A 22224-nucleotide genomic window follows, 5' to 3' on the forward strand; every position below is an offset into this window, starting at 1 on the left:
AAGTAAATGAGAAAGTTTGTTTGTTAACTCTCATGCTGTTTTATGTTATCATTTTATGTAATAGTATTAGTAGATATTGTGTGGACGTTGTACCACTTGAACTAAAAATTAGAACGTTTTGTACAAAAGTGGAACAAATTATGCGAGATCGTCCACTGATCGGTACTGCAAAGCTGACCGTGTAGCTCTACAAAGCATTGTGCGACACTTGTTCCTCCCGCAGTCAGGAGAGCGTATCGACTGGAAAACTGGAGCAGAGAGTCGCGAAAGTGAGGAAAATAGAATGATTTATCGAAAGTGAACTGCATTGTGTCGCAGCGGCCGGCATCCGATAGGACGCGGGTTTCTTAGCGATTTTTCGAAACTGTGCGCGCTTTTCGGCCGGGTTCGGATTTCACGGCTGCCGGTCTGGATCTGCCGACTTTGACGACTCGTCTGCTTTGTAAAACGGCCAAAATCGGAACACGTGAACCCATTGTGACTCCGCCTCGCCGTGCGTTCCGCTCAATGGAATTTTCCTGTTTCGCTTTATGAAAAATAAGGTAACCTTGTGACAATCTCAACAATGGACTTTCTCGGTTTAAATCAAGATGAAAGTACGGCCTCCGTGATGAGGTTGTGAAAATATTTGTGTATTTGAACGCCGTTGGATTAAACGGGGCAATCTTAAGCCAAGTGAAACTGCTATACATATTAAACTAAATAATCTTTTCCAATAATTCTTTCCCATTCTTTTAATGTAGAACGTAGAAAGACTCTCTCTCTCTCTCTCTCTCTCTCTCTCTCTCTCTCTCTCTCTCTCTCTCTCTCTCTCTCTCTCCCTCTCTCTCTGTATCTCTATCTATCTATCTATCTATCTCTTTATCGCTCATTCTGTATTTTGCATCTCTCATTCCGTTTTTATCTCTCTCTCTCTCTCTCTCTCTCTCTCTCGCTCTCTCGCTCTCTTTCTCTTCAGTGTGTGTATCTCTCCCTCTGTTTCTTTCTCTCTATCACTCTCTCTTTTCCTCTCCCACTCACCCCTCTCTCTCTCTCTCTCTCTCTCTCTCTCTCTCTCTCTCTCTCTCTCTCTCTCTCTCTCTCTCTTTCTCTGTATCTCTATCTATCTATCTCTCTATCTATCTCTTTATCGCTCATTCTGCATTTTGCATCTCTCGTTCCGTTTTTATCTCTCTCTCTCTTTCTCTTGAGTGTGTGTATCTCTTTCTCTCTGTCTCTTTGTCTCTCTTCGCCGTGTTTCTTTGTTTCTCTTTCACGCTCTCACACCGTATTTCACACTTTCACACTCTATCCTTCCCTCCCTCTCATTTTTACCTTTCTGTAACACACATCTTCTCTCTCTCCTCCTGTATCTTATTTAATTCTTATTTACTTTTTGCCAGTATTTGTTTATAATTCTTCTCTTTTCCTTCTCTCTCTCTCTCACACACTCTCCCTTTTTATCTCTTTCCCTTACTCATTCTCCCTTATACTTTCACAATCTATGTTATGTATCTATCTCTACCTCTTTGAGAAAGGCATATCTGGTATTAGAACAGCCAGGATTATCTTTCTCCTCACTGTTGTTTTTATTATTAAGTTGTACTATATTTCTTTCAATTAATATATTTTGAGAAAAAAAGTATATTTTCTATTCTCTTTCCATTTATCTATCCCTGTCCCTCTTGTTCATAAAACATGTGATTTTAATTGCCATGCTTTTTTTAATTATTTCTCCATCTCTCTATATATATATCTATCTTTTCATCTCACTCTCCGTTTTTCTACTTTCTAACAATCGCCATAATAATAAATATATGTTCGATCTCAGCCAGATACGCCTATTAGGATCTTCCCTTATTCTTCTATTTTTTTTAATTAGTTTCTTTCTTTCCCGTACATTTTATTGTATTTGCTTAAGTTATTTTAAGCCATTTTATTTCACGTTATTTTATACTTTGCCCAGAAAAGGTAATTCATAAACTGTATCGATTTATTATGTACAACTATCGCACAGTGCCTGTTATAGTATTTCTGATATATTTTTTGTAGCATAGATTTGGCTGGACAAATTCTTAGAGTTTAGTAATATACATTTCCTAAACTTCGTTGAAGAATTTTTCGGTTTTATGGATTTGAAACTGCTTAAAGAAGAAGTTTAAGGAGGAAACTTAAAGCAAGTTATTGGGGGATTTTTTAGCTAGGTTTTGCTCCCAATTAAGTTAAAAAATTGACGGGGATTTAAAAAAAATCGAAATTATTAATTCCCAGCTTTTCCTTCATTTCCATATCAAGTGTTTCCAGATCGATCGGCGGGGACGGCGCGGGGGTCCGGCCGTGACTTTCACCTTGACCAAGGTTCCACCAGGAGGCCACGGCCGATGGATTCCATCCTGTTGAACGAGTGATCTGGTTAAAATGATCCCCTTTGACCGGCAATGATTCAGTTGAAAATGAAACTTATCGTCCTGTAACGGCTGAATACGCAGACCGTTAGCTCCTTAATGAATCCTTCAAGTTCTCAAGACAAACCTGGGGCGTTTCGTCTCGTAGGATCAAGTTGAAAGATTCGACGATTAATCATGGACTTTTGATTAATGATCTGAATAATGGGAATCGTGTAGATTATGTTTATCACCTCAGAGTAGTAACTCGGAAGTAAAGCAATGCAACAAGATCCGACCATGCCGTAAAGCTTTACTCTTGATTGACGTAAATATGCACGACGGAAGTGGCCCGTTGTACGTCTCGCCTTAGTCAGAAAGACCAATTACGCCGGTCCCAAACTTGAGTATGTCGGAAAGGAAAATGGGAATAATCGCAGCGGTGTGTCAAGGTTGGTTCACCAAGACGAGAAATGCGATCTGGGGCAGTGGGAAAAGGCGGTTCAAAGCCCGAGGGAAAGTACACAATGAAAACCAAGAACGACCTCAACCAAGATTTCCTCAGGTGCAGAGATGGAACTTCATTGTTTTTCATCTCATTTTCACATTCATTTGGAACGGATGTAATTGCAGTTTCTACTTTAAAAAGTTTTTGTGTGTCAAACCTATTCTTCTTGTTTCACAGTGTGCACTCTTTGTTTTACTACACCTCCAAAATTTACATTAATCTAAAGACAAAAGTTACTATTACAAAAATTTAAACATTAATTATTTTATAAATAAACCATATCTGAAACCCTTATTAGTTATAAATAAAAAATAATCAAATATTTGTCATGACTTTATTTTATTGTGGGACGAGCACCCAAGATGACATTTTAAAGTGCTACATTACCCAATCTTGATGAAACGACGGAAAAGGATTCTTATCTTCAATATAGCCCCTGGTGTCAGGTCTTGCTGTTTGATCTAGTAACCCCTTGACCCTGTGCACTTGACCGACCCACATCTTACAACTTCCCTTTCCGGTGTTTCTCCACAGCTCGCTGCCACGGAATGCACGCGAACGAGTAGAGTTAAATTAATGCACCAATTAAAATAATTAAAATAAAAAACTTCGATTTTTTAACTACTTTTTACCATAGATGCATATACATATATCCTTGCTCTCTCTTTCACAATCTCTCTCTCCCTCCCTCTCCCTCTCACTCACTCTCTCTCCCCTCCCTCTCCCTCTCACTCTCTCTCTCTCTGGCTCTCTCTCGCAAATATTTAATTGTCTCTAGTACTCTCGATACTACAATAAAATTTAATTGTTATTGTTGCGAGTGTTACTTTAAAGCTGGAATGATGAATTTGAGTTTATTTAATCAGAAGTTATTTACTTATGTATTCATGTATATCTTACATCTATTATTTATTCATCTATCAAGTTGCTTGTTAAAATTAATCCACTTGGATGGTCCACACACACACGCACACACACACATACACACAACTAATGTGAGTTAAGAGAGATTTTTAAATAAGATTTATTAAATATAAGAAGAATTCGCATGAATAAAATCAATAAGCGTCTTGCCTCTCCCTGCTTATAACCTTGGCGCAGAGCCATCTTTATCTCTGGCAACATTTATTGATATGTCAGTTTTTCATATTCTCTATGTGCAAACTCCGGTTGAAAGATTGTTTAATTTATTTATAATTTTCTCTCCCTTCGCTCATTCTCTCTCTCTCTCACTCTCTCTCTCTCTCTCTCTCTCTCTCTCACTCACACACACACACACACACACACACACACACACACATACTCACGACTAATGAGATTTAATTAAGAGAGATTTTCAATTAAGTTTTTGCGTTTTATAAAATTTTCAATTCAAGTCTTTTAAACATAGGCAGAATTCACAAAAAATAGAATCAATCATCGTCAATCCGTGGCTGAATGATTGTTTTTTAATGTTCTCTCCCTTTCTCTCTCTCCTTCTCCATCAGTCTCTCTCTCTTTCTCTCTCTCTCTCTCTCTGACTATCCGTCCTTCTCTCTCTCTCTCTCTCTCTCTCGCTCTCTCTCTCTCTCTCTCTCTCTCTTTCTGTCTGCCTCTCCCTCCATCTCCCTCTCTCTCTCTTTCTCTCTGACTCTCTATCCTTCTCCATCTCTCTCTCTCTCTCTGACTATCCGTCTTTCTCTCTCTCTCTCTCTCTCTCTCTCTCTCTCTTTGTCTGCCTTTCCCTCCATCTCTCTCTCTCTTTCTCTCTCCCTCTCTCTCTGACTCTCCCTCCTTTTCTCTCTCCTTCTCACTCTCTCTCTCTCTCTCTCTCTCTCTCTCTCTCTCTGACTCTCCCTCCTTCACTCTCTCTCACTCTCTCTCCCCCTTCCTCCATCCCTCCCTACCACCCACCTTCCCTCTTTATCTCTCTCCCTTATTCTCATTCTCCCATATACTCTCTCACACTTAAGTTGTGTCTCTTTGATAAAGACATATCTGGTATTAAAACAGCCAGGATTATCTTTCTCCTCCCTGATGTTTTTTTATTAAATTTTTCAATATTTCTTTCAATTCATATTTTCTGAGAAAAGAATTCTATTTTAACATTCTATATTTCTTTCCATTTATCTACCTCTGTACCTTTTTCTCACAAAACACATTTGATTTTACCGAGTCCGCATGAGCTAAGTTTAATTGGGTTAAATTAGATTAGGTGGAGTAAGGAGTAAGTCGAGGATTAGGGACGGGCTACGTTACATGATACATGATTCAATGTTTTTCGGAGACAACTTTCTAAACAAATTTTCGGGAAGTGAAAACTTTGTAAACAATTATTTTTCTTGATAACTGGAACATATTTTTTCTGTTACAGGAGCTTGTACGCAGTAATGGGGTGGATCAAATCCATCTTATACTGCTACTGGTTCGCCTCAGTGCTACCGCCGCCCCTGGTCAGCGGGCTCTCAGCAGTCTACCATCAGACGGACACACAGCAGGAAGGTAATGCCATCCAATTTTGCCAATTTCGTATCGACAGAAAAAGAGTTTCGTATGGTGCCTCGGGTAATCGGTGCGTGACTCAAGCCGGGAGCTGTTAACCGGCTGCTTTCTTCGGGTACTTTCTTGATTCCACGCTTTACTAGAGGATTCGAGACCTCGATCTCAGGGACGGCACGGATTCACGTCGGCCTGATATTACCGTAAAATTGTTTGTTTTCTACCTGTTCCACTTTCGAAATGGATAAATAATCGAGTCGATACGTCGGGCCGAGAAATAGTCTTAGCACAATAGCGCCTGTTATTAGTCCTCAATAGGAGGTTTTCGTGAAAAACAAATTGGCCCCTCAATTCTGGATCGGATTAGTCTCGGCTAAGCTTTGAATTAAGAAGCTTCTTTGTGTTAAATTATGGAAATTCCCTTTGACCTTCTACAACCCCTATTTTCTTTGTCAGGCTGGAAAGGTTTCTTTCCAATGCCAACGTTTTCCACTGTTTTCTAATTAAAGGAGTTTGCCCAATTCTGTTTCACAAGCAGACTAAATTTATAACTTTTACATTTTAGGCGAAATACGAAGTAAGTTTTTACATTTCAATAAAAATTACATAACTGCATACATAATGCAGACAACACAAGGTATTATGAATGACACACCTACTCACATCACTTTAACTGAAGATGATCTCAATAAAGATCGAAACGTTGGCACGATAAAGGAAATGTTTTTTTAAAACCTACGTCATACCAAACCGCATCTTAGGATCTCCGAATAATCATTGACTAACGGTCACTAAACACCACACACAAAATATTACATATTTTAATATTTTTATCCGATATAATTAATTAAAATTGTATATTGGAATGTTGAGAAATATTTTTTTAGATTTTACCTGACCCAAAAGGACTTGAAAAACTAGATCTATTTAAAAAAATCAGAGCTTCTGTCTCTTTATAAGTGCTAATTGTGGCGCCATGCTCATTTCATAATCAATAGATTCATTCATAATCAACTAGAGGATGAGGAACACTCGTTTAGACATACCGTTAGTGACACACTTACCTCAGCCAAAGTGAAAGCCCACTCGACACATTATAAGCTCGTTTATTTAAATTCTTTTTCTCACTCGGCTCTTCCGACACCGGGAACAGTCGGCCTTTTGTGCCATCTTCTGTGCCCGTGTCGTTACGGCGATTCGTCACCTGGGTCCGCCCTGCAACGCGTTTAACCCGGCTGATTTCCTTTGTCGTTTCGCTTTCCTCTTTCTAAACCTCCGGCCCGATGCGGTCGTACCATTCGTTCAAAGGTCGGTTTTTCGAGACCGACTCGTCACTCCTTTCACTCTCTATCCCTCTTCAATCCACTTTCCTTCTTGTTAACACCGTTATAAATAACAATTTCAATTATGCACAATAACTGTTACATTGCTATTATCCCCTCTTCGATTCGTTACTCTACTTCTTTTATATTTATTCAGACATTACTGTTCTGATTAACCCGACTAATTTATATCATTACACATGGTTTCCTACTTGTTTTTAGTGCATGTCTGTCAGTAATCAGTAAATGCGCACTCCTGTTCGGGCTTGATAGAAATTACTCAATGAGAAGTTAATTAAGCTTAATTATCAGTTACCTTAGAACTTAACTTAACAAAAACTTTGCTTTATTTACTGTAGTTTCAATATTTTTTTATTCTTTTTTGCATTTATATCTCTAAATTCTTTAGTCCAATCTCTGTTGTATCAACGCTCAGAATTCGATCGAATTTTTTCGCAATATAGAACTTATATTGAGAAGGAACTCGTTTATCCTTAGTCGGATATACATTATTGACTAGTGATTCAAATCACACCTTATTCGAGAGTCGTAAGCGGGTTTCCATTTTTTCTTTCCTGGGCTATTTGAATACTTCTGACTCGAGTTCCGTGAAATAGAAGAATTTCGACCGCCGCTTTCTCTCAGACATCCGCCTGACCCACAGATTAACTGACTGTTTCATTTAAAATTCAAAATTGTAGTTTCTTTATTTATGAGTTGGAAAGAGTTAAATACTCTTATACTACTGAGAACCGTGTTATCCATATGATATATTATGTTAAGTATGACAATTATGTCTATGTACAGGGTGTCCCGTGAAGAACAGATAATACTTCAGGTCAAATTGGACTAAAAGGCCCGTATTCTCCAGAGCTTTAACTTAATTCTACTCGAAACATTTCACTTTTCAAGTTACTTCAACCTTCCACAGCTTTATTCCATAAAATCCGCCATATCTCATAAATTGTTAATCATACTGTAAATTTGATGGAAAAAACATCAAATACCCTATGGGAATAATTGTTATTTTAATCTTAAATAAACAAAATACCAAATCAATTGGAATATACACTTTTATAAAGTGTCCAAAGTATAAGTAAAATTTACTTCGTTTTTTAAATACTGACGGATACGGCACTTATATAACGTAAAAAGCTAAGAACAAACAGACTTATTTACTTAATTTATCAACCAATGTAAAATTATCGTTTACTTGCTAAAAATTTGATGTTTCAGTTACGAACTGTTACAAAATTAGTCAAAAAAATTCTTTTAAAAATAATGAAAGTAGTACAAAGTAAACAAAAATGTTCGAAAAAACATAAGACAAAAGAAAAGAGCAGTAAAATTTGCTAGGAAATGATGTAGGCTTGCATTATTCAAAAAGGTGAACAATTCGAACATTTAATATAATTTTTTCAAGCTTTTTCTTTTTTCTGACGTTCAATTATTCAATACAATTCGCAAAAGTGTCTACTGTCCTCAATTCACTGAATTTATGACAATGACAGATCACGTTCCTCCTTTGTTTACTAATTTCCGTTGGTACTCTGTTTTATTATGTAAAGAAAGTTCGTAAAGAAATTTTTGAAATAAAAAATTGGATTACTTGCTATGAAAGATTATACAGCCAATAATTTAATTTATTATACATCAAACCTTTCAAGTGAATTGTTATTAATCAACCACAAAAACAAATTTTTAAAATTAAGAAACATAGAAATTTGGCTTATGAAATTGAACATGTTTTTTAATGTATTTGTTGTTAATTAACTTTTCAAGTGAATTCTTATTAATCAACCACAAAAAAAAACTTTTAAAATTAAGAAACATAGACATTTGGCTTATGTAATTGGACGTTTTTTAATGTATTTATTGTTTATTAACTTTTCAAGTTAATTCTTATTAATCAACCACAAAAAAAAATTAAAATTAAGAAACATAGAAATTTGGCTTATGTAATTGTACATGTTTTTTAATGTATTTATTTTTAATTAACTTTTCAAGTGAATTCTTATTAATCAACCACAAAAACAAACTTTTAAAATTAAGAAACATTAAAATTTGGCTTATGTAATTGTACATGTTTTTAATGTATTTATTGTTAATTAACTTTTAAATACTAATAATAACAATATATCTTTATTCTGTTAAATAAGTTTTTAAAATTATGATATCAGCTGAAAGTAAAGCATAATTACCAGATTAGCTTTGTTTATGTACGCCTGCATGACGTAGAACTTCATTAGACTAAGAATTTTTTTCCTGTCAACAAAATATTCCAAAAAATGAATTATTAACTTAAATAACTAATAAATAAAATCATCGCGTTAATCTATTTTAATGAATTATATACGTATGTGGTTGAAATTATAAGAAACAGTTAAAAGCTGAGATAACAAATTAAATCAACTTTGGTGGTTATTTACTTTTTATAATTTAAGAATTAATCGATATAATATTTTTATTTGAAAAAAGTTTTCTTTTTCATTTTTGTATATCGCACTTATATTAGTCATGAAAATAGCCTTATCATATTCGCGATACTAACCCGCATTGCCTGGGCGTGATGAGGGTTGAAACAACCGTCTTTTTTTAAGTAGATCAAGAAACAACCATCTTAATTAAATAGTTGTAATATGTCACGTAAAATCAAACAATAAAAAATAAGGTGAAAATATTTAAATATGTCCAATAATGAAATTCATTGAATACTTTTTAATATTTGTTTGTTCAGAAAGTGAAAATGTTAAAAAAAAAATATGCTCATTATTACAACCATTAAACATAATTTATTTTACCTTGTAAAACTGTGACACCAAATGTGTAAATTGCTGGCCAGTTAATTAAACTTTCAGTCTTTTTTTCATTTATTCAACACAAACATATTTGTTTTCTACACTTCCCAGTAATTTGACTGTCCGTGTTGTTTGAAACATTAGCTCTATTTCATTATTGATTGTACATACATCGGGTTATTGACATGGCATACAAATTCTGAGCTTTCGTTTTATGATTCACCTTGACGTGTGATTGCGGAGTAGAAGGAAATATGTTAACTGGTGATCAGCCTGACCTAGTAGACAATGGCTTTCTCCGACTTGTTAATATTTACGTTCAAGTTTGCTCAAGGCAAGACTGGTTCAGTTTACAATTGACCCTCCTACGGTTTCCTTTTGCCCTCTACCAATCATCCCGATTTAGTTACAACCACAACACAATAAAGTACGTTTCACTTTAGATTGGAACAAGGGTTGTTATTATATACATCCCTTATTCACGACTATTATGTGTTGCTTTCGTTTTATTAACAAGGTTTATTTTTGCAACAGTTGTGTAATTTGGTTTTAACACAAAATTAGCTTGTTTTATATTGATAACAAGAACCGATGATTTGACAAATTTTTTTTTCAATAATTTATTCTGGTTTACAGGAAGAAGATTTGGAGGTTACCGAATAGTACCAAAAAGTTGTAAAGCAGGAACGATTCACGGGAAAGATACCGGCGTTTGTATGTTCAACTATGAATGTACAAAAAAGAATGGGATCGTCGTCGGCTCGTGTATGGACGGATTCTTGTTTGGCGCTTGTTGCAAACTGCCTCCCGGTTCCAATTTTATTTCCGTCAACGTCCCATCGAGCGTGACTCAGAGGACGAGTTCTACAACCCCATCCATGCCAAATCAAGATGACAAAACCACACTCCACGGTGTGGCCGATACGGTGCTCCTGCACGAAAATGGAACGGTCGTCGAAGAATCTTTCAGGCCGGAGGATTTCGAGTTCAACTCCAAGCCGGAAATGTTTGCAGCGACGGACGCGACGCCTCCTCCCCCGAGCCGGCATGCGACGAGTCCTCAGAAATCGACGACATGGAAATCAACGACCGAAACTTGGTTGACGACCAAAAACCAGTACTGGTCTTCACAAACTGGGGAGAATTTCATCCAAATCCCTACACTCTCGGCCTCAGGCAACGGTCAAGATGCCGAATCGATCAATCATATCCTGTCCATTTTAGAAGACAATAGTCCTGTCCCCGAACCTCAGCCTTCTGAATCTTCCACGACACCTAATTTATCAACATGGGTTTCGGTCGAGTCGAAACCCACTCCTTCATATCGACCGTCGTCGACTGTGTACCCACCGAGTTCTAAACAGCCTACACAGAATTCCGTCTATTCGACAACCCAAGGACATATTTCATCCATGTACACCAAGCCACAGCCCTCTACTCAAAAACCTTACGTCTCTACAGTCAACTCAGGACAATATGGTGCCCAGCGACCGTCATACCCCACGCATATACCCAATTATTCGTCCACTTCAAAACCTCACTATGCTTCGACGAAACCTCAGTACTCTTCGTCAAAACCACAATACACAGATTCCAAACCCCACTACCCTTCATCAAAACCACATTACACCGATTCCAAACCCCAGTACTTGTCTCCAAAACCGCAATATACGACGTCAAAGCCCCAATATCTCTCCTCAAAACCGCAATACACGACGACGAAGCCCCAATATGTGTCTTTGAAACCACAACATACTACGTCGAAACCCCAATATGTGCCCACAAAACCTCAACACTCGACTTCACACTATACTAGTCAAAACCCCAGTACGATCTATTACAGTACTGAAAGGCCCGTAACCGTTTTTGTTACACAAGAACAGTCAGTGACGTACGAAAAGCCTTTGTCCCAACATTACTACACCACACAGAACCAACCGACCATCTTGACACAGAAGCCGCAGACGGTGTACACAAAAAAACCGACGACTCACTATTCGACTTATCAAAATCCTGGATATAGCGAAGTTACTAAGCGACCGACGACTACGACCCAATTTGTTCAAGGACCTGGATTTCAGGTCAGCATAACACCGAAACCTGTGACTACAACACCCGAACCAGCGCCCACAGTGATCGTTTTAGGCCCTGTAAGCCCTTCTAAAAAGCCTGTCGCACCTTTGGGCACTATAATCACCGTGAATCCTGACGGAAATATAGTTACTTACAAACCCGCCGCAGCAGCGACGGCAAAACCCATTTACCACGGTGTAAATCATGGGCCATTATTTACGACCATCAAACCGGAAGTGTATACCCATGGGACGACCGGGACTCACCTCCGACCCGTGCCTTTATACACGACACCGACCCAAGTCGTCAAAGACGGAATACCCAACTCGACCGAACTTTTTGCGTTTCCGCCTGTCCGAGATCCGTACGTTAACCTGACACAAAATCAGGGCGAGTCAGAAGTAGTGAGCTGGGGAACACAGACGACTGTGGTGCAGGATACGACCCCTCCGCTGGTCGAGGACGAAACCCTCGACAACAAAGTGCACAAATTTGTCGAAAAGATCGTTCAAAGTTTACAGGGCAACTTCGAAGACCTTGAACACGTCCTGATCAACGGAGAATCAACGCAAAACGTCACGGTGAGCTCGTATACACCACCTGTCAAACGACCTACGACAACTACAAAAAAACCGACGAGAAAACCGACAAAGAAGCCGACGACGTCCTACACCACAAAACCTTCCACGAGACCCAAACCGACGCCTTCGTTGATCACAAGACCTCCTCCTAGGCCGTCGACTTCCAAACCGCAGACGACAAAACGGCCCATTCCGACTACAACCATTTTTTTAGAAGAGACAGACCACTACCAACCTTTCAGCGAGACGACTCCAGTTTACTCTTCTACCGAGGAAATCGACTACAGACGAGGTAAATGTTAATTATTCTGAATTTTACTAACCATTTATCGATTAACCTTCGACTATTTTCAGAATGCGGCGTGCGACCTCTGATGAAAAATGGGAGGATCGTCGGCGGTAAAGGTGCCACCTTCGGAGAATGGCCGTGGCAAGTCCTCGTCAGGGAAGCAACATGGCTTGGGCTTTTTACAAAAAACAAATGCGGTGGCGTTCTCATCACCAACAAATATGTTATCACAGCTGCTCACTGTCAACCAGGGTAATTAACTTTTAAGTCATTAATATTCTGTTCAAATCAGACCTTCTACTATGAATAAACGTGTATAATAAAATTTGTCAAATTGTCTCAAATGGCTATAGTTGTCATAGATAATCGACTAATCATATTAAATCATCTTTCCTTTTACTGCGTTTTTTCTTACACATCTATAGAAAGAGCTTGGCAACCCTTCTTCTAATCAGACATTTAATATCACTACATTTGAATTTATTTTTTAAATTTAATACTGTTCCTTAAAAGAATAAGCAAATTTTTATTTGCGGAATCCCAGGTTCTTAATTATATCTAGTTATGGAAATTTTTTAAAAATATGTTGTAGATGTGTTACATATCAGCGTTTATGAATTAACAAGTTCACTTCGACTCTATTCAAAAAACCCGTTCTTTTCAAGAAATAGAGTGAGAAGAGAGCAGGAATCAGCACAATTGCATTCTGGTGCTGCCCTCTTGTAAGAAGTATGCCTACACAACTGGGCCGATTAATTAGGAATAATAATTAATTACAGCTATCCGACCTCTTGATTAATTAATAATTTAATTTGCTTCCTTTTACCATAATAACAACAGTCAAATTTCAATAGTTTCCTTGCAAGCATTAATATTCACCTTAGAAGAACAGTACTGAAAACAATGTTAGCTAAGTGTTAAGTATTTTTCATTTTTATGTCATATTTTCGCTTAGACTGAAATAATAAAACGGAATCAATTTTTAATTATTTATCTTTGTAATACTACTACGCTAAATAAATTATATGTGTACTTGTATTTGTTATACAACTGGCCGATAGATCGCGCTTTCATGTTTCTTCTTGTGTGTTCTGTAATAAGTCTCCAAAAATCTCGTCACATCTTGACTGAAAATATTGCTTTTTATTTCTTCTTGCATTGATTCAACTTAATTTTTTGCTATATACCTGAGGATAGACCAATGTATTGTTTATGAAATATAATGAGACTGTTAGCAAACATTTTACAATTTTTTTCGTCGCTGTTGTATTGTCATAAATCAGAAAAATTGTCTTGGCTGTCTGTATTAGGTTAGAACCATTATTTATTAAAATATAATAATGCATAGGATTCTTCTTCAAGTCTGACTGTCCCTGGCCTGCGGAGGCTGGGTCTAGAAGGGAAAAGTTCATACCGAGATCACACATGGACGCCTTCTAATAATTGAGGTGAGGCCATGTAGGTGCCAGTTATGGAGCTTTTCACGGTAGAGCACATATAAAGAATGCAAAGAACTAAGTCGGCAAAGAAAAAAAATACGACGTTCCGAATGACCCATGGCGGCCGTGAGGCACGGTAGCAGGCACAGATCACTGATCATATATCTCAGGGCCATAAATATTTTAAATTCTATATAGATCTTTGTACATTCTTGTATGTGATATGGCAAAGTTTATCCATAATTACCCCGAGGAATATCGAGTATAAAGTCAGGTGTGTGAATGTAATTTATAACCGTGAATGGAAGGACATATCCACAATCACCCTGTGGAATATCGAGTACTCTGGTAGTTTGAACGAAAACTTTTGTGTAAATGTAATTTATTAGCTTGAATGTAGGGCATATCCTCAATCACCCTGTGGAATATCGAGTACTCTTGGGGTAGTGTGAACGTAGAACTCTGTGTAAATGTAATTTATTACTTGAATATAGGGCATATCCCAAATTAATCCGAGAAATGTCGAGTATTCTGGGGTGTCGAAAACGAAGTCTGGTGTATGAATGTTATTTATTAGCGTGAATGTATGGCACATCCTCAATCACCTTGTGGAATATCGAGTACTCTGGGGTAGTGTGAACGTACAACTTTGTGTAAATGTAATTTATTACTTGAATATAGGGCATATCCCAAATTAAACCGAGAAATATCGAGTATTCTGGGGTGGCGAAAACGAAGTCTGATGTATGAATGTAATTTATTAGCATGAATGTTGGGCAAATCCCCAATCACACTGTGGAGGAATATCGAGTACTCTGGGGTAGAGTGAACGTAGAGCTTTGTGTAAATGTAATTTATTACTTGAATGTAGGGCATATCCCAAATTAATCCGAGGAATATCGAATATTCTGGGGTAGCGTGAACGAAGTCTGGTGCATGAATGTAATTTATTAGCGCGAATGTAGGGCACATCCCTAATTACACCGAGGAATATCGAATATCCTGGAGTAGCGTGAACGAAGTCTGGTGTATGAATGTAATTTATTAGCGCGAATGTAGGGCATATACCCAATTACCCCGAGGAATATCAAGAACTCTGTGGCAGTGAGAATGCTAACAAGACTAAAACCTTCAAAGCTGATATCGACCAAAATTGCAAAGGGTTTAGAAATCCACATAATTTAAAACAGGAATAAAGGGAATGCTGAAGTTTATTGAACCCGACCCTCAGTGAAATTCGACTATTTTTCTAATCTAGTAAACGTTTAAAATTATTCCAATTAATTATTCTTTTTAGCTAAGGTTTTGGTTGTGTTGAAAAATTAGTGCCAGAGCGGGATTCGAACCCACCAAGTTCGGCTTTATGGCGAAAATGAAGGAAAATTGAAACGATTTTGGATAGCTCAAAGTGATTAGAGCAGCGGCGTGTTAGCCGAAGGTTGTGTGTTCAAATCCCGTTCGTGGCACTAATTTTTCATCTCAACCAAAAACCTTAGATAAAACGAATAATTAATATGGACAAGGACTACTGAGCAAATATGGATTAGTTTAAAATTATATGAAAAAAATTAAAATCAGAAGTTGTTATTTGTCTTCCAACGAACAGATTTAATATAGTTTATTATTTTTACAAATTTTAGTTGAATTTGCACTTATCAAAATGAATTTTTCAGATTTTTGGCCTCATTAATAGCAGTGTTTGGGGAGTATGACATCAGCGGGGAACTCGAGTCGAAACGGTCCGTGTCCAGGAACGTCCGGAGGGTGATCGTCCACCGCCATTACGACCCATCGACGTTCGAGAACGACATCTCCCTCCTCGAATTAGAATCGCCCGTCGTCTTCGACCAGCATATCGTCCCCATCTGCATGCCCCAGGACAACGAGGATTTCACCGGGAAAATGGCCACCGTCACAGGATGGGGGAGATTGAAATACGGTCGGTTGAAAAAGTTAGAACTGACTATTCTTTACGGTCTTGTAATGGTGTTTTCTTTAATCAGGAGGTGGAGTTCCAAGTGTACTGCAAGAGGTTCAGGTGCCCGTGATGGAGAATAACGTCTGCCAGGAAATGTTCCACACCGCAGGCCACGCGAAGAACATACTGCAGAGTTTCATATGCGCCGGTTATGCCAACGGTCAAAGGGACTCTTGCGAGGTAAGTAGCAAATCTTGAAAAATTCCGTCATTTGAACGATCAAATCATTATATTCTTTTTCTTAGGGCGATAGCGGAGGACCTCTTATGATCGAAAAGCCGAACGGGCATTGGGTCCTCGCTGGAACAGTCTCCCACGGGATAAAATGCGCCGCGCCGTATCTTCCAGGTGTTTACATGCGGACGACGTATTACAAACCTTGGCTGGAAACGATTACAGGCGTATCGACCCCTGATTTTTGAATCGTTTTAGTCATTTACTGGCTGATCCTTCCAGCTCTAAAACAGCTAGAAAAGTGTTCAATCTTCTTTCAACGTCGAACGTTAAGGGGATGCTAATCATCAAGCAATACTTCAAAAGAGTAAACTTTAACAACGTAAAAAAATGAATAACTTGCCACCAAAATTATTTTATTAATTAACTTCAAAAATTAAATGTAATTATACTGCAAAAATATTGTGATAATTGTTGTTTTTTAAAATTTAGTACTTGTTATTTATTGTTACAAATTAAGGCAAGCCAGACTGTTAATTGTCATCTATTTATTTATTTTTAATTTATAATGTTCTTCTTGTTTAGCAATTTAAGTGTTCTTTGTTGTCGTTTTTCCAAATGCATTTTAGGTATTTGAACATAGAAAACGGTTTTGTATAAATTATTTATTATGAATATTCGCCCAAGGCGAATGGTGTAATATATATTATTTATTTAAAACAAAACATAAAGTTGTGTCAACTTACTTGTTTTGCTTAATAGACATTCCAGATTTCAATGTTGTAAAATTTTGTAAATATATATTTTTATTAAAAATCGTCGAACATTTCATTGTCTTTTTACCAAAATCTTTGCTTGTCTGAGATTTGTTTTTAGTACAAAATAAATTACAAAACCCGGAAAACATCCAGCCCCATCGATTTAATATATCAAACATATTATTAATTATTATTATTCTCTTTTTGAAGCCATGTATTCGTAGAACGTTTGCCATCAGCAGCCTGAACTGGTTTCTATGCTAAAGCTATTCTAAAACGAAAAACCGTGCTCACTGCGGACTAACTTAAGAATTTAAACCAGAAGGTTCATGGGAAACTACATCAATATCTTTTAAGCTGAAGTCCACGCAATTGAGATATGAACCAAGATCAGTCTGAACAAATGGTACAACATAAAAACAAGAATATAGAAGATAGTGCTAAATTGCAAAACTAAACTAAATAGATGTGCAATGCAAAATAAAGTCACTAACTGTTGGATCCCAGGACATGTGGGAGTAGAAGGCTACGAGAGAAGGGACATCCTTGCAAAAGAAAATGAATATGAGGAAACAGTGGAATTCATTCATTGGACATTAACAAACGAAGAACTTTTCTACCTTATGCTCTAACTTAGGAAGGAATAAAAAAAAAACAGAATGCACCAAAGGAAAAAAGAAAAACTTCGAATCCTAACAAGATTCTTAACAGCACAGTGCAAACTAAGGGGGCATCTGAAGAACGTCGGTATAACCCAACAAGGCACGTGCAGATTATGCAAAGAAGCAGAGGAGATACCAACACACTTTCTACCAAACTATGACATTTGCCCGCAGGAAGGACTGTTTTGAGATGAACACTTAACCATGGAAGAAATTCACCGGTATGCTATAAGTACAGAACGTGGTACATAATAGCTCTGAAAAAGCGCAGTATGTTACACACCGTTCACATTACAACTTATATCTTACAAGAATCTATTTACAAACAAAAGCTATTGTTGCAACTAGTGTTCAGAGATTACCTGCCTCTTATACCAGGTAGCCACCGTGGTCAGGTCATATACCATTGTACGTTGGTCACCAACAGCCTGATCTGGTTTTGGATCTAAAGCTGTTTTAAACAGATGATCCGTACTCACTGCGGACCAACTTGTCAACTGCCAAAATGCTTTTTGCCCAGTTCATGGTTCCCATATATTTTCCCTTTAAGGATCACCTGCAGTATTTTCTTCTCTTTACAGTATTAAGGATTTTTTATTTTTTTGGACTTTTTATTCGTGTAATGTAATAAACAGGTGCCTGTCCAAGATATCTTCAGCGATTATCTATCCATATTTCGAATGCTTACAGTTTCCTGCATAACGCGTTTAGAATCGAAGTGTTCGAATATCAAGTCTGATAGAAGGTTCAAGTTTTGTCAAGACTTTCCTTATTTTCTGAATGGAATTTCTACCATGTTCAACTCTATAGCGGATTTCTGATGAATGATCACAGTTTTGTTTAAATAGCATCTCAATCATTTGTACAGTTGATCTTTAAACATAACCAACCATTTTGTCTTCTTTAGTTATGTCGCAATCCCACACTACTTTCTACTAATCCAGTAATCTTTGTGTTATGCACTTTCACACCTCAGTTCTTTCATACAAGATTATTCCGGATATTTTTTAATAGATATTAAAAAGTAAAAGTGAGATAATAAACCTTGACGAACATCTTTCGAAATTTAAACCTCTTCTTTTTTATGTATACGTACACCATTCCGATACGAATTTCCATACAGTCTGATCGTGGTAGTCCAAATCTAGTTGTGCATAAGGAAGAAGCTCATAATAACTAAAAGTTAAGCAAGTTCAGATTACATTTAAGAGTTTAACCAATGAAATTGTGTCCATTTTAGAAAACAGCTTTGATGAATCCTTTTTCAAAAGATAGTTCCTACTACACAGTAAGTGAGTTAGTTAGTTAAAGTTAGTTAATTTTAGTGAGTTAAACTAAACTAACTTACTGTGAGTAGGAACTATCTTTTAAAAAAGGAATGAACACCACACTCTCTCCATCACTCATGATTTCTAACAGTTTTGATGTTGGGTGTTGGTCTGCGAGTCGGTGAACTCATTCTTCACCGGCATCGGATCAGTCATTGGGTCCGTCTTCACTCGCGGGTTTTGAAATTACTATTACGTTCGGCATCGCGTCATCTTCAGAGAGGTCGGTTGATTTAAGACAAACGTTTTCCTGTTGATTCGATACCGAGATAAGTAAAATAAGAAAGAACCTGTTTCCTTGTGGGTTTATCTTTTATATATGAAATGTTTTTATTTTCAGCAACAAGTGGCAGATTCTCTGTTGCGTACGTGACGAGGGATTTCATATATTTGTAATATCCAGCTGAAAAATTATGTTTTTCCTCTCACCTCGATATACAAGGATTTTATCATTATTAAAGGTTTATTGTTATCTTTATGCGTTAAAGATACTATTCAGTAATATATAAAGAAACAATATGATTATCATTTTGAAAAAAAGCGAATTCGAATATCTGTTTGATAATTTGATAGGAGGAATCGGTTGACAATATGCCAACAAGGTCTTGACAGTCGCACGGATGTCACTGACCCGAAGCAATTAATTTTCAACGAGAGCAACGGGATGAATTTGAACGAAGCCCACGGTGTAAAATTAGAAATAAGGGGAAAAATTCCATTATTGGACTGTATCAAACGTTGAAGGTTTTCATTTTTCAAAATTATTTCAACAAAACCGTACAGAATGTTCGAAATGTATCGTTAAAGAATACCTAACCTCTGACAGTATAGTTATTATTTTTGTAAATCTCATTTTTGTTCATAATTAAATCACAAAAAATATTCAATATTTTTTCTAATAAAATTGTATTACAATACCATTTTTAACAGAAAGTTTAAAAAGGATGGTGGTAACTGTCTAGTAGGTAATGGTAACTTATCGTATTTTAAATATGGCGTGAAGCAATTATTTATGTACTTAGCAATAAAGAATACATTTTATTAATACTTGTAATTGTACTTTTTAGGGTTTTCTAGTATTTTATAAAATTACAATAAGCTCAACAAGATAATAAATAATTACATACATGTATCAAACTATTTGCAAGCTACAGGTATTGTTACGGTTAGTGTCGGAAATTGCCTTCATCAGACAGCCGTCCCCCTTGTTAATATTAAAATTAAAAACATATATTAAAACATAAAAAATAAATTAAAGCAGTTTTTTAAATTCCTGGGCCGTTGTTTTCCAAATGCCTTCGATTTTTTCGAAAATCGCAAAAATAATGATAATTTTAATACTTCTCAACCGGTCTAAAGGAAAACGGTCTTGGAACCTAGACTTCACTGTATTGGCGCAGACCTTATCTCAGAAAATAAACAACGAAAAACAACAAAAATGGATCAGAACCGAAGATATTTGTAAAAGAAAATTTTTGAATTGTTATTGTAAAATCCGTCCATTTATGTTTTAATTTTTTTTTTATTAGGCATTTTTAGGCAAACTACTTAGATAGCCCAGCCCTGACGGCCCTTGATTCTGTATAACATAACAAAAATTACAAACACATCCACAAAAACATAAAACATAATAGTCTGGATAGCATTCACTCTACCACAAAGTATTTGATCTTGGGGTAATTGGGAAATGCCCCCACATTCGCGCTAATAAATTATATTCACACTAACCAGATTCCTCTATATTCCACGCGGTAACGAGGGATAAGCCCTTCATTCACGCTAATAAATTACATCCGTTCTTACAAAAACACATGTCGCATGATGTAGCTAAGATCTATATATAATTAAAAATATTTTTGGTCGGAGATACTCGATCAGCGAGTTGTGCTTTGTGTGTTCTTGGGAGCGCAACCCGGTAGTATGACCTTTTTCTTCTCAGCCTCCGCAGACTGCTGCTGACGATAGCAGAGCTACATATATTTCTATGTGTAAATATTGAGTTTTGTGAATTTGTAATCAAACCTACTTCCTCAAAACTTTGTCCTTGTGACTTATGATCATGACAAATGCTAAACGGCCTGGGAGTTGTAATCGTCTCAAAACAAAAAGCATTTCGTTATCTCCTCGAGTGTCTAAATATATTCGAGCGGCGTGTAAATTTTCCCGTTTTATTCCCATTTAAATCGTCGCAGTGTAGTATCGTCCTATTAATTTTTCTTACTATCGGGTTCAATGGATAAAACTCTTCAATTAATTTATTACATAACATTTCCTGAGAATTTCAAGCTTTTTTATGATATATTTCCGATATCTAATATGTAATCTGAGAATTCAATGGAGTCTCCATCTACACGCAGATTCTTGGACAATTTGAATTGCTGAAAGCTATTCCATTACGAATTATTTTTTAAGCATGCTTCATAAATCTGTCTGCTCCCTCCTTTTTTGACGACTGACAAAACCTGTTCAAAGACTCCACCCAGTATATAAATTTTCCCACCAAATGTACGATAGTCGATAAAACAATCTCTAAATGTCCTGCCAATACTGGTTAATACAGTTTGGAGAATAATCTACGCTTCATTCCAGATGAAAATGATTGTTTTTTGGAGTACCTGTTTCATTGTAAGTTCAAGTTAATTCAGTCCAGTGTGGCGCGTACTTCGACTAAATTTAATGGTACCCCGAACTTTTATTAAATATACTTTTCCCTAAAGCCTTGCTTGAGATAAAAAGCCTAGTGTCACGAGCAGGACTCGAACCCATAAATTTCAAGTGAATGATAGCACAAGTGGTTAGAACTGAGCTAATTGAACTAATTGCTAGCGTATTGAGAAATGGAATCAGCCAGCGTCTCTCCCTGCTTATATCCTTGTCATAGCGCCATTGTGAAATAAAAATAAGAATAGTATTTTTACTAGAAAGCAGAAAGAAACAGGTTCAAAGTTCATATAAGATTCACTAATTTTGTGGTCCGCTTGGCCAATTAATACATTACAATTAATTAAGGTTTTTAGTTGATATGAAAAAAAGTTAATGGCACGAGCGGGATTCGAACCCACGATCTTCGGCTAGATACGCCGCTGCTCTACTAATGGCCATTTCATTTGTTGTCGAGAATCCAATCCAATTACACGACATTTGAAAAATGGCAAAAAGGAGGGAAAACTCTTAAGGTGGGGTTGAGATAGGAAGTTGATGTCCGAGTGGATCGAGGTCACGATAGCTCAGGTGGTAGAGCAGCGGCGTATCTAGCCGAAGATCGTGGGTTCGAATCCCGCTCGTGACACTAATTTTTCATCCTAACGAAAAACCTTAGCTAAAAAGAATTATTTGAAATAATTAATATGGTCAATTATGAGCAAATATGGATTAAAATTAAAGAAAAACAAAATAAAAATTTGCAATGAGCAATAATGACATTTATATAAAAGCAAAGAGTGTAATTATCCTAAATAATAATTATTATTAAA

The 22224-nt window shown here is 36.8% G+C and overlaps 1 protein-coding gene across 1 annotated transcript in view; it reads left to right on the top strand.

Moving 5' to 3' along the window:
* Nucleotides 1-16795, top strand: part of LOC106669744 (serine proteinase stubble) — a 34803-nt gene extending 18008 nt beyond the window's left edge. Inside the window, exons 2-7 of the mRNA XM_014399430.2 lie at nt 5225-5352; nt 10106-12415; nt 12478-12664; nt 15525-15790; nt 15855-16009; nt 16075-16795. Coding sequence (XP_014254916.1) covers nt 5241-5352; nt 10106-12415; nt 12478-12664; nt 15525-15790; nt 15855-16009; nt 16075-16251 — 3207 coding nt within the window. The 5' untranslated portion in view covers nt 5225-5240 and the 3' untranslated portion in view covers nt 16252-16795. The remainder of the gene's footprint in view (nt 1-5224; nt 5353-10105; nt 12416-12477; nt 12665-15524; nt 15791-15854; nt 16010-16074) is intronic.
* The last annotated feature ends 5429 nt before the right edge of the window (nt 16796-22224 follow it).

This window comes from Cimex lectularius, unplaced genomic scaffold (assembly GCF_000648675.2).
Source record: "Cimex lectularius strain Harlan isolate CLEC.00 unplaced genomic scaffold, Clec_2.1 scaffold8, whole genome shotgun sequence".
NCBI lineage: Eukaryota > Metazoa > Arthropoda > Insecta > Hemiptera > Cimicidae > Cimex > Cimex lectularius.